Source organism: Ammodytes marinus (assembly GCF_949987685.1).
Source record: "Ammodytes marinus genome assembly, chromosome: 14".
Lineage (NCBI taxonomy): Eukaryota > Metazoa > Chordata > Actinopteri > Uranoscopiformes > Ammodytidae > Ammodytes > Ammodytes marinus.
Window position 1 is genome coordinate 15,104,783 of NC_137218.1, and position 12,751 is coordinate 15,117,533.

The 12,751-nt window shown below is 40.1% G+C and overlaps 1 protein-coding gene across 1 annotated transcript in view; it reads left to right on the plus strand.

Moving 5' to 3' along the window:
- The window catches only part of fat3b (FAT atypical cadherin 3b), a gene marked incomplete at both ends in the record, with an annotated part of 63,578 nt that overhangs the window by 45,100 nt on the left and 5,727 nt on the right, over window positions 1-12,751 (plus strand). Inside the window, 8 exons of the mRNA XM_080040354.1 lie at window positions 28-559; window positions 863-1,016; window positions 2,584-2,740; window positions 3,054-3,470; window positions 5,359-5,614; window positions 9,672-9,764; window positions 10,487-10,546; window positions 10,831-10,869. Coding sequence (XP_079896480.1) covers window positions 28-559; window positions 863-1,016; window positions 2,584-2,740; window positions 3,054-3,470; window positions 5,359-5,614; window positions 9,672-9,764; window positions 10,487-10,546; window positions 10,831-10,869 — 1,708 coding nt within the window. The remainder of the gene's footprint in view (window positions 1-27; window positions 560-862; window positions 1,017-2,583; window positions 2,741-3,053; window positions 3,471-5,358; window positions 5,615-9,671; window positions 9,765-10,486; window positions 10,547-10,830; window positions 10,870-12,751) is intronic.

Below are 12,751 nucleotides of genomic sequence, written 5' to 3' on the forward strand. Positions count from 1 at the left end.
TAGTTAGTTTATCTTTCTTTTCCACAGATTGAAGGGGGTCGGCTCTGGTTCCAGCTGGACTGTGACAACACCCTTGGCATTATGGGTATCTCTGGCAGACCAATCAACGACGGCCTGTGGCACGCCGTCACCTTGGAGCTGACTAGGAACTACACCCTCTTGTCATTGGACGACAGCTATGTGGAGCGCCGGCGAGCAGCCCGGGCCCCTGTTCGCCTTTGGCCCCTGGCACCCGACTCATCCTTTTTCTTCGGGGCCCAAGTGAGGGCGCCCAATGAACAAAGTGAGAGGCTCAGACCGGGCCAGGGGAGAAGCCAGGGAGGGCAAGCGTTTGGGGAGCGTGGAGTAATGGGCCCCCCGAGAGCCAAAGATGGCTTCCAGGGCTGTCTGGGCTCGTTGATGCTGAACGGTAACGAGCTGCCACTCCAGAACAAGAGGAGCCGTTACGCCGAAATTGCCGGGCTGAGCGAGGTCAAGCTGGGCTGCGTGCTTTTCCCAGATCCATGCGTCAGCCAGCCCTGCCTTAATGGAGCCATCTGCAACAGCTTGCCCTCTGGAGGTCTGTTGAGATGACACTATGAATGTTTGCGGGAGTAAGACATCTTGGTGTATAAATAAATAACAGTTGTCATATGAAACCAAGTTAATCTGTTTTCACACTTTCAGTATCAATTTCAACATTTTCATTTTTGATTTTCTTTTTCAGTAGTGACAATCCACTTGTGTATATTTAGTCTGTATGGTACCTATATAATATATCACTCAAATGAAATCAAATGACATTAATATGATTTGATTTATTTTCATGTAAACGTATGATTATACACATAATTTGAAACATTTTGAATCTCTCTTCTATCAGGCTTCATCTGCAGTTGCAGTGCTAGCTTCACTGGAGGGCGCTGTGAAACTGAGTTGACATCCTGCATGCCAAACCCATGCCAGAACGGTGGGGATTGTAAGCCTGTAGGCAGTGCATTCCTCTGTGGCTGCCCTAGAGGACTCAGGGGACTAATGTAAGATAAAAAATAGCCTTACATCACACACAAACACAAACACACACTCACACACACTTTATCGCATCTTAATTACTGATTGTAAAAACTGTGTACGATGAATTGCATGGACTGTTTACAAGGTATGCACATATAGACAGTCGGGTTAGTGAGGATTGAGACATATATTAACATGTATCTCCCCTTTACCACAAATGATATTCAAACATTAAATGATATGTGTAAGACTCACACACACACACACATACTCATTAGCCCATATTAATACCCCGTCACCCAATGTGTTGTTTAAGTTGTTATTGTGTGAGATAATTTAGTGTTTCTAATTTCATTGGGTATCATTTTGGTTGAAAGCCTATTATAATTCTCTAGCTTCCTACTTAATTACAGCTCAGTAATTGCATTTGAAACAACCTCTCTGCTAATGTGGATGTTCAATGGAGGAGCCACTAGAGAGCAGTTTTCCCTCAAAGGAGAACATATTTTTATTATTTTGTCAAAGAATAATAGAAAATATTTAATTGAAAGTTGATTAGAAACGAATTTAAGTGAAAAGTAATGAACAAAAAAGTTTTTTTTAGGGAACAGACTGTTCAAATCACAGATTGAAACCATAACTAAAGCAAATACTTTAATTTGCCTCAAGTAAAACTGTTTGATTTTAATTAAGTATGATTGGCTTTGAAATTGTTTTTAATGCAGATTATATTTGCATTAAAATAACAATAAAAAAGAAAAGTTATATACAATTGTAAAATTCACTATGAATGTGAAAATGTCCCTTTAAAAAGCTGTGAATAAGTGAGGAATACAGTATTCACTTTCTAAAATGCCCATAAGCAAATATCACTGGTCAATATATCGAGGCCTTGTTGAGTAAACTGTGTATGCTTACTGATTCCCTATGTTTTTAATGACTTAAAGCAAACCATTGGATAGTTAGAATCAGAATTAGAATACAGTTTATTAACAAGTAAGGTTTCACATACAAGCAATTTGCCTTGGTATTCGATAAACGGAGATAAATAAAAAAAGCACGTATTGCAAAGTCAAGAATATAAATTGAAAATGAGCAATGAAAATATTCTAACATTTATGTGCAAATATCGGTTATACAAGGAAGCCTCCAACAAAATTGCTTTTTGTTCACCTCAGACCAACTCTTGTTCCATGATTTGAAAATCTCATCAAGAAAAAGAAATAACTGAAAAGAGAAATACACCTATTTTCTATCTCCGTCCCAGCAGGAAACTATGTTTGAAATGGCAAGCTAAGATGAGCATGTATGTGTGTGGGATGAAATAGCGGATGTGATATTTATTTCTCACTGTTGGAATTGGCTACACTATCAAGAGGTGTGTGTGTGTGTGTGTGTGTGTGTGTGTGTGTGTGTGTGTGTGTGTGTGTGTGTGTGTGTGTGTGTGTGTCTGTGTGTCTGTCTGTTTTGCATTTAAGCATACCGTATGTCTTTTAACCCACTTTCATCTTCAATCAGTCTTTTTCACTTTGATACAAGTCAACTTCATCACTGCCATGCATGGCAATTTATCTGTCTGTGCCTCTGCAGATGTGATGAGGATGTCAATGAGTGCGACCAGAACGAGTGCGGTAACGGAGCAGCGTGTGTAAACACATTTGGTTCGTTCTTCTGTAACTGTTCAGAGGGCTACGAGGGTCTGTTTTGTTATGATCAGACACCCAGTGATCCGGGGGATGACATGCAGGTATGGTGTAAACAACACTTGGAAATGACTTAAGGAGTAAATCCTACAGAACATACCCACGCATGATCCGAAAAGTACTAGCTCTAGGCTTGCTTTTTTTTGCATTGAGAATGTTATGTGAGTTTTGCAGTGACTTCCCGGGAAGGTTTTATTCACAAGCTTGGTACGTTTGTCTCCGCAGTAGATGAATGAAGGTGTGGTAATGGCTGACTCACAGTTTCCATTTCAAGTTGTCACGCTTTTGACTTTTGTTTCACCGGTGATACATATTTAAATTGTTAATAGTTTCTCTCTTTCACTTTTGCTCTCCTAGGCTGAGCCACTGTCTTACGTGGGGCCAGGGGAGATAATTGGCATCGGGGTCCTTGCCTTCGTCATCATCGTCCTCCTCGCACTCTTCATCGTCTTTAGAAAGAAAATCAAATTTAGGAAAGACTCCGACACGGGCTCGGGGACTCAGGCTGCGATTGGCGTGTCAGCGGTTTCCACGGAGACTAGTTACATGCTGCACAAGACTGGCATGGGGTCAGAAGGGATTGAGTTTAAAGCTGTGCGAGTGTCAGGTTCACCAGGGACAACAAGTACCTATGGCGAGGTGGGAGGCAGCACTGGTGGCCCTCCACAGGTCATGGTGCGTCCCAATACCCACTCCCCTCTACCAGCAGGATTCGGCAATCCCGGCATGAGGAGTGGAGATGGTGACAAGACCACCTCCAGTGAGGGCAGTCAGGTACGAAAACGTTTGCATGGGCATTTTATTAATGATTAGTTAGGTTTATTTCCCGTGTCTCATGTATCATTATATGACCCTCGCCGTAAAGGACTTGGGAGACTTTGTAATGGCAGTTTTATTTACAATATTGATTTTATGTCGTAAAATATATGTCTTCCAGCTCCTCATTTTTGATTAAAGAAATGCTTCAGTAATTCAGTTGTACTACTTTCACTGTTTGAAGGAGACTCAGGATAATGGTCTTATTCTTACGGTCTTATGGTCTTATTAACAGCCACAGCAGCATGCTTAAAAAAAGGATACTCTGCCCTCAGGGTTGAACAACGAGAAAAGCTATTTCATGGCAGAGGAAGTTAGAGTGATGGAAGTTTGTTATGATATAATAAATATGGAACAATGACACTTTAATTTACTCACATCATACGTTTTGAACACGTTGAGGGTACATATGATTTGGATAATACATTTACAAGATTAAAAAAATAAATGTTTATTTTTGGTGGCCTGGCGGGAATCGAACCGCCTACCCTTGGATCATTGGCCAACCCGCTCTACCACCTGAGCCCCAGGTCGCCCCATTTTGTTTTGTTGACCTACTGACAATCTCATCGGCAGTGGTTTGATCATAAAAATTGTAAATGAACAAGTCACAACAAGCACACAGGAGCGTTAAGTGATGTTGTAAAGTTTATCTTCAGACTGTCAGTGCAGGCAGGCTAATACTTCCCATTGACTTCCAGTATGTAAATTAAGCTAACTAGCGATGAGCAACCTTTGCCCGTTTCTTCTTCAAAAATACAGGCACGGGTTAAAGGAATGGCTTCTGCAGCCTTGTGTTGAACCTGAGAGTGAGACAACAAGCTAAAAACTAAAAAATTTGAACTATTCCTTTAAGCCGCTATGTAAATATTTTGACAATGCACAACTTTGGCACCCCACAGCAGTAGCCGCTGTGAAAACCCGACCTGGGGACATGGGGCTGAAAGCAACTGCACTGAATAAACTGCAGCGTATTCTATTGATATGGTCTCATTATTTTACAATACAACTCGTGCCACAAGAGAAATTCAAGATCCATTGAAATGCATCTTAAAGGGGACATATTATGAAAAACTCACTTTTTGAGTGATTGCGCCTATATACATTTGGGTATTTAGTGTGTCTACCAATCCGCAAGAAATAATGTTATTGCTGAGCTTCGTTTTAAGCCAGTTAGATAAGCAGAAAAGTAGTTTGGTTATTTTGGATCCCTGGCTGCGGAATAAATGGTCTGGATGAGGCTATGGGCAGTGTGAGAAAGATAGTCAGGGTTTTGAACAATAAACCATGAAAACAGTTTCTAGTAGACACAAAACACAAAAAAAGGCACATGTTACCTTTAGGAATCAGATGCTTATTTAAATGAATAGTTAAAGGGAAAGGCTGGGGTTATTGTCTTTATTTTTGTCAAATCCCATAAAAAGACCAAAGCCAATAAACATTGTTTTTTCTCTCAATATGCTAATTCTTTCATATTGAAGACATAGGTCTTGGGTCACAAATACTGATTTTTATAACACAAATTAAATAATTAAAACACTTGGGCACCGCAGTTCTTAGCAAACATAACCAAAATAAGTTTGATTAGTGCATTTGTTGGGGCATATTTTCAGGCACTTAATAACTACAATTGCGAGAATCTTGGGAGCAGATTGATGTATGTGGGATTGACCCAAAATTAATACAGTGCCCATGGCCATTATAATGAAACACCATGTCCAGTATTGCATTGCTGGGTTAAGGGTTATTTTTTCTAATAGTTGGTAGTTTGGATTTGTTGACACCAAAAATACACAATATCACCAGACTAACCCTTGAAGTGTGTTTTTTTTTTCATTCTTAACAGTTCAGCAGCTTCCTCTCAGACATGCCTAGTGTCAGAGGGGTTGCTACTAGGCGGGGCATCGCAGTGTGCAGCGTGGCACCCAATCTTCCGTCGGCATCGGCCTGCCAGTCAGACCACAGTCCTGCCCACAAAGTGTCCTGGGAGGGCCAGGATACCAGGGAGGAAGGGCTGGAGAGGGTGAGGGATGAGAGAGAAGAGGAATGGGGGCAGAGAGCTTTTCAGTTGGAGAGAACACAGAGAGATAACAGTCCACAGGGTAAGACTGCACACATGTGCATGTGTGCACAAACACTCGCAAGCACACACTGCTTCTAAAGTGAGATCATAATGGCACTGACAACACACGTTATGAACTCATTGTGCTTCACCCATCTCATTATCTCCACTCAGAGGGCTTTGATTCGCAGTGATCTTATGTCTTTTGATGGCACACATCAAAGGAAATGGGCCAGAGTAGGCAAGAGTGGCAAAGAAGGAAAGGAATTTATTTTGCTTATCATTTCATTTTAGTTGAACTATTTACTTCCTGGGAACAATACCTAATATATAATAATAATAATAATAATAATAATAATAATAATAATAATAATAATAATAATAATAATAATAATAATAATAATAATAATAATAATAATAAAATAGCTTACCCTTCTGTTAAACTGATTTGATTTGCCATCAAGTCCTCTTGCATCAGTGTAACTCTCCTAAATCTCCTGTGGACTTCTGTTTGAATGACCAGGGGTAATCAGCCAGAACTGATGCCCTATGTTCTTGCCCTACCTTTGTTCAAAAAACTTATTTTTCTGCAAAGTTTCCTACAGTTTCCTTATTTGTTCATCTAAAACGGACGACAAAGCAGCACAGTTTGTTCTCTGTCGATAATGAAATGAAAAATGTTGCATCTCGTTGCTAAGGTGGACATAGCATGTTTCAATTCCCTGTCCAACCTGTTGCTTGAATAATACAGCCTGCAGTGCAGACTTCCTGCATGTTAAATATTGATTCCTTCCTGTGGTAGTAGGAAAGGTTGTTTTATTGTTACTCCCCCGTTGAGTGTACGCACAAAAGAAGAATTGCACATGTCCATAGAGGGTAATAATTAGAGGTAATTGATGTTTGTGATTGTGTTAAAACGTATAGCTTAACTAATGTTCTTAGGAGTGTGTTAATGACTCCAGTGTTAACTGCCAATTTAGTTAATCAATTGGAAACGGTTTAGTTATTTATTCACACCACAGAAACCACAGACAGGATATACTAATGATTATTGCGATACTTAGTCCTAAGTCAATACGTGAGGAAACATACCGGTCGCTTGTCTGTCTTTCCCGGCTGCTCATGAATAAATTAAATGCAATGAATAATGGAATACGGAAGAAATCAGGTCCCATATTGCTCACTTTTTTTTGGCAATTGTGGGATGTATCAGAGTGAGTTTATTCATCTTCAGGAGGCTTTTAGTATATAGTTTTAATTAAAGAGTCATGATTGAGGCTGTTATGGTTGCTGAATGCCGTCCAAGAGTTTGGATTAGACCTACTGTCGGTTTTTGCATTACAGGTAAAAAGTATTTTCAATTAAAATGTTGTAAACAAGGCTTTATGGAACATTTTGAAAAATAATTGAAAAAGTGAAGGAAGCCAAACCCGATTTTGTAATAACTAATTAGTTAATTGTTGATTCAACTTAATTAAACTTATTCTTAAGGAATGTCAGATGCAGTGGATTACTTAGCGGTAGGATGGCCTAGAAAGAGGGCCGACCAGTTACTGTGAGGTCGCTGGTTCGATCCCCGGCACCGGACAGCAGGGTGTTACTTGTAAGACAAGTGGTGGCTGGCATTACATCTACTGTGCCCACCATCTCTACCATTGTGTCCTTGAGCAAGGCACTTAACCCCTAACTGCTCCAGGGCCCCTGTACTATGGCTGATCCTGCGCTCTGACCCCGCGCTCTGACCCCCTCCGAAGTTTGGTAACTTGAGAGGGGATATGCGAAAAGACAAATTTCAGTGTGCCTCGTGTAAATTGACATAGTTTCAGTTTTAAAACTGATACAACAATTGCTGTCTGTGGTTCTATATGGGCTGTGGCAATATTTTTTTTAAATAATTTCTTGCAGCAACATATTGAAAAAAAAGAACTATGAACTATGAACAACCATGCAGGGAGCAAGCTAACTACCGGGAGCAATTTTAGGGTTCAGTGTCTTGCCCAGGGACACTGGGACATGTGGTGGGGATTGAACCACCGATCCTGCAGTTGAGGGTTGACCACCCTACCCACTGAGCTAAATGACCCCTAAAAGAAATATAGCATTGAACTAGTTCATTTTAAAGTGTGTGAACTGAACTTTGAACTTGTTCATGTAGGCTAGAAAGTAAACTTTCCCAACACTGAAACGTACTATGTTTAGAAGTGTCTTCCTGTGCATTAGACCAGTGGCTGCTGCGCTGCCATTCTTATTTAGTATGATTGATGGAACTGCCCTACTGCTCAAATTCCCACGGGAGCTTTTCACTTGTTTCATACGCATTGGATTGCACGACGACCACAGAGCTCGGCCTCAGAAAGCTAAAGTTGATGAAAAGACATCCTGGTTCTCATGGACAGAATATAGTTTAGCTCTCAAGATGTTGTTTGTTTATTCTGTATATGTTGCCTGCAGAATGTATAGTGTAAACACAATTTTTGAAATGTTTAAATGTTAGAAGACAAGGGACAAACAAGGGTGGCAAAGACACTGTGTGTGCAGTTGTGATAAGCAAGCCACCACAAAGCCTCTTAAAACAGTCAATCCTACTAAGGAACACTAACACATTGTGTGTGTGTGTGTGTGTGTGTGTGTGTGTGTGTGTGTGTGTGTGTGTGTGTGTGTGTGTGTATGTATATATATAAATACACAGAGACACAACGTCTTTATTTAAGCAGCTGTACAAGATCTTACATATCGTCTGTAATTACTAATGTTTTGATTATTTGATTAAGACAAGAATCTTGAACATTCAATGCCGATCAAGGACACTGGATTTCACACATTAGGGTCGGTACATTAAGTGTACTGAGATATAGCAGAAGGGGCAGTGTAAAGCAAACTGCTGTCTCATCCTGCTCTTTCCCATGTGTTCCACCAACCAACATAAAGCCTCTTTAGTTTTACCAAAACTTACTTTTAATCACATCAGCTAAGCTGCCAGTTTTTATTTTCAAACTGTTTCATAATCCAAAAAGAATTGTTGCCAGAGCCCATACCCCATGGTTTCTGCTCAGTTGGTCAGCGTATCAGTCTGGCGGAACACTAAGTGCAACCAGGCGTTTTATTGTTGCTAGCGACCACTTGCATGAGAGTACCTGGTAGAGAATAGCTTCAAAGATATTGGTATATAGAGTCTTCAGAGCGACATGGCTTTTTTTCCAAAGTAATTGTGACACATAAGTACCTGCTCTGCCCCTCTGGCAGTTGTTGACAAATTATTGCTCAGAGGCAGTAATGAGCCCCAATAAATAGCAGCTTAGCAAATGAAAAGAGTGTCAGGAATCACAGTAAGTTAAAAGCATCTATTGAAATGTTGCCTCTGAAGACATATGTGTTAAGGCTTTAACTAGAGACCCTGTTGCTGGCAGCTTTCTCCAAATGAAGTTCCATCTGACTTGTTTCGCACAATGTCAGGTTTCTGAGTGGAAATAAGAGCTTTGATTTCTGCAGTGTTAGCAGGCCGGCCACACCAACTTCTCAAGTGATCTTGTGGCCATCATTTTGTCCAAAGTGCCTTCTGTGTTGAGGAGTTTCTGTTTCACATCTGCGGCACTACAGTACACTAAACATAAGTAGTTCTGTGACTGCTTTGACTCGTCCAGCTGGTGCACACAGAATTAAATGACTAGACCTGGAGTGGCAGTGGATTGCTTGGGAAATGCTGTGCTCCAAAGTATGGCAGCCTTTGGGGGAACAGAGAAGAATTCATTTGGAGTATAGTGGAACTTAAAATGCCTTTAGGTGTGAACACTTTGCTATGAGCTTAAGTTGATTACGTTTTTCTCTACAACCAGCGACAAACGAAATGGATAGATGAGTGAAAGTATGGATATAAATATATTAGATTGTTTTACATTCTCAGAGTCTGTATACATACTCAGATGGCCAGAAAGCACTTTCGGTCCTTGTATTAATTTCCCCAGTTCATATGTAGTACTAGGCATGGGGGTATTGTATAGGAAATAAAGGCCCATCCTTTAAAAACTTATCAGACTTTGATTCAAGATGAATAATGTACCTCTGTGTTGTGTGTGTGTGTGTGTGTGCTTTTACATTAGACCTGTCAAAGCTGGTGGACCAGGTAGCATGTCTCTCAGACTCCACCTCTGAGGACCTCAGCTCCTACACTTCAGAGTCCTTCGATGACAACGGTGAGACTGGAATGCTAAAAAGAGACCCATTTAGATTCCCTGAATGTATGAAAAGTCCAGTTTGCACTTCTTGTACAATGCATTGACTAAATTAACATAGTAAGAAGCAAAGCAGGCAATAGACCAATGCAAATATAACATGAGAGGCACCTTAATGCAACCAAATGAATACACACAAATGCATCAAGAGTCGATGCACTGCTCCTAAGGGGAAGATCTTTTTTTTATTGCCCTTTCCCTGAAATTGTATAGCGGGCATTTTTCCCAGATAACTCGATAACATTAACCTTTTTTCTTGAATTCTATCCCCCGTCTTTTTCTCAGATAACTCAATACCATTGATCTTACTTTCTAAGTACGAGAATGTCTCAAACCAAACGTCTTAATGATCTGGTTTGTGTGTGTGCAGGTGTGTGGGTGGGTGTTTTTCAGAAGACATCTACACATATAGATGCTCTGTTTCGCATTCAATTACTATAGCTGCAAACGAAGGAGTGCTTATGTCATGGCAACCCCACTCCTCTATAGGACACACACACACACACACACACACACACACACACACACACACACACCACGGACATTCAAACGTGTTGTCAAGACTTAACATATCTCCCCACATACCCCAGTAGAAAACCTCACTCCTGTTCATGAATGCACTGACATTGTTTCTGATCTTCTCTCTCTCTCTCTCTCTCTCTCTGTCTCTGCATACTGCCTAGCCTCCGTAGTGACAGTCATACGTCTAGTGAATGATGCCGTTGATAATATTGAAACTGAAGGTATGACAGAATATCATCTGGTCTCTCCTCTTATCTCTTCTGTGTCTGTCCCTTCATGCCAAAGTGTTTGCTCACTAAGATTACAGTATAATGTGCTGAATGCTGTTCCAACCCTTTTTCTATTCACAATAAAACATCCTGCTTAGATTTCCAACATTTCTGTCAGTGGATCTCTCTTGTGTTTTTCAATTTTTCCCCTTTGGTTGCTGTGTTTGTCTCAGTCGTTCTCTGACTCTCTCTCTCTCTCTCTCTCTCTCTCTCTCTCTCTTTCTATCCCTTTGTAGTGTCGAATATGGACAAAGAGCAGCGGCGGAACAGCCATGGTGAGTGAGATGCAACGTAACTGAAAAACATCTTATTAACTTTCCGTCGCTTTTGGCTTTTCTTCTCCAAGTATGATCCAAAAAACCCAGCCTTTTGTATGCTTTAAATTATGTTTCCCTGGACACTTTCATCATACCCTCTATAGAGCTCATATAACTGGTTCTTTTCATGCCTTTTTTCTTTCTCTTTCTTTTTTATTTTTTTTTCTAGCCAGACTTTAAATATAAAAGGCTGCTGCCACACATTCTAGTTATGTTTCCTGATTGAACCAAGCAAAAAGAAGACACACTTCTCGTCTCTGTAGATTTTCCTTGGTTAACTCCCAGATTATATGGGCAGTAGAGAAATTAACTTTCATTCTATTCTGGTCATTTTTAGCCAATGTAAGCTTATCACAGACACATTGTTTTAGTAAATATGTCAGCTGACTAAAAGCAAAAAAAAGTAACATTTTAACTAAGTTTACAGAGCAGCAATAATGTTCCAGTGGTGTTAGTATTCACAATGTCACATGTAGCATTCCTGTTGTTATTGTAACCTTCGGGTGCTAAAGGTTATATATCTTCTTTTCAACTATACTTTTTAGAATAACAGTGCTGTGGTGTTTCTGCTTTCTTGAACCAACGAATACTGATAAACCTCTCAATTATTATGTAATATACTGTTTGTATCGGATTGCTTTTAACTGTTGAAAGTTAAACCGAGAATGAGTAATTTTGAAATCATTTGGTTTGAAAGGTGGATTGAACACTGGATTCAGTTCATATGAAACGTCGTTATCAAACCCAAACCTATAACACATTTTCCATATATAACAAAGCTTTCTAGCTTTAAATAAAGACATTAGTCAAAACATATTCTATAAAATACTCCTTGTAAAACAATTCCCTCCCCACCTACATACTCCAGGACAGTCTACAACACACACAGGTGCCTACTGTATATCATTTGTTGATGACTTTAATAGTTAGGGCATGTTGGATGCACTAGTCCTCTCTCCAAGCTGAGCATAGCCTTCCCCCATGGCCTTCAAGAGCGTCTCGCTGGATTTGAGGACGGAGTTCAAGCCAACACTCATCTGCATACAATGGCTGCAAAGAATGCATCTTCAAACATTTTCTGCTCCACACCACATGGGGACACTGACTTTACACTCTTACCAAATGCAATGGTTTCGCTAAAAACAAAGATGGTGATCCAGATTCACCTATCAGATCCCTATGTTCTATTTAGCTGCTCCCGCTACGTGTTGAAAACACTATTAATTGGCTCGTAGTTACCGAGTCTGTTTGTTCTCCGTTGCATGTCATGTATTGGGTCCACAACGCATTTTGTTTGTAACCCCAAGCAAGATTGTGTTTATGCCTTCTGTCACTGCCAGACAACCGAAGCATAACAAGCATCCTTTCAGATATGAAGAATTGAATGATGAAGGAAGCTGTTGTCTGCTAGGTCTCTCCAATTTTCCCAATGGATTCAGTGTTATTGTGTTCTTAAAACATATTCAAACATATTTCATAGGTTGGAATTGCCCGCCACTCAAGCTTTATTTGGTGCAGTCAGATGGCTGGGAGGACTGCTTTGTATTTTTGAATGGTCTTTCATGCTTTTGTTCTTTACAGATGCATGTTATTTTGTCTGAAGGGTTAGCAACAACAACAAAAAATACAGAAATATCTCTAAACGGTGAAAGTAGAATAAAAGAATAACCAGCATTTGGCCAAAGAAATGTAAAGCTTAGCATCAACATCTGTGCAGATTTTAAGAGGAACAGGTTCCTGTTTCAGTGTTAAATGCACAAAAATGCATTTAACAATCTAGAGTTAACTGGCTTCTTGCTACAGTGAAGCTATTCTTAAAACTGAACAATAGAGGCATTAG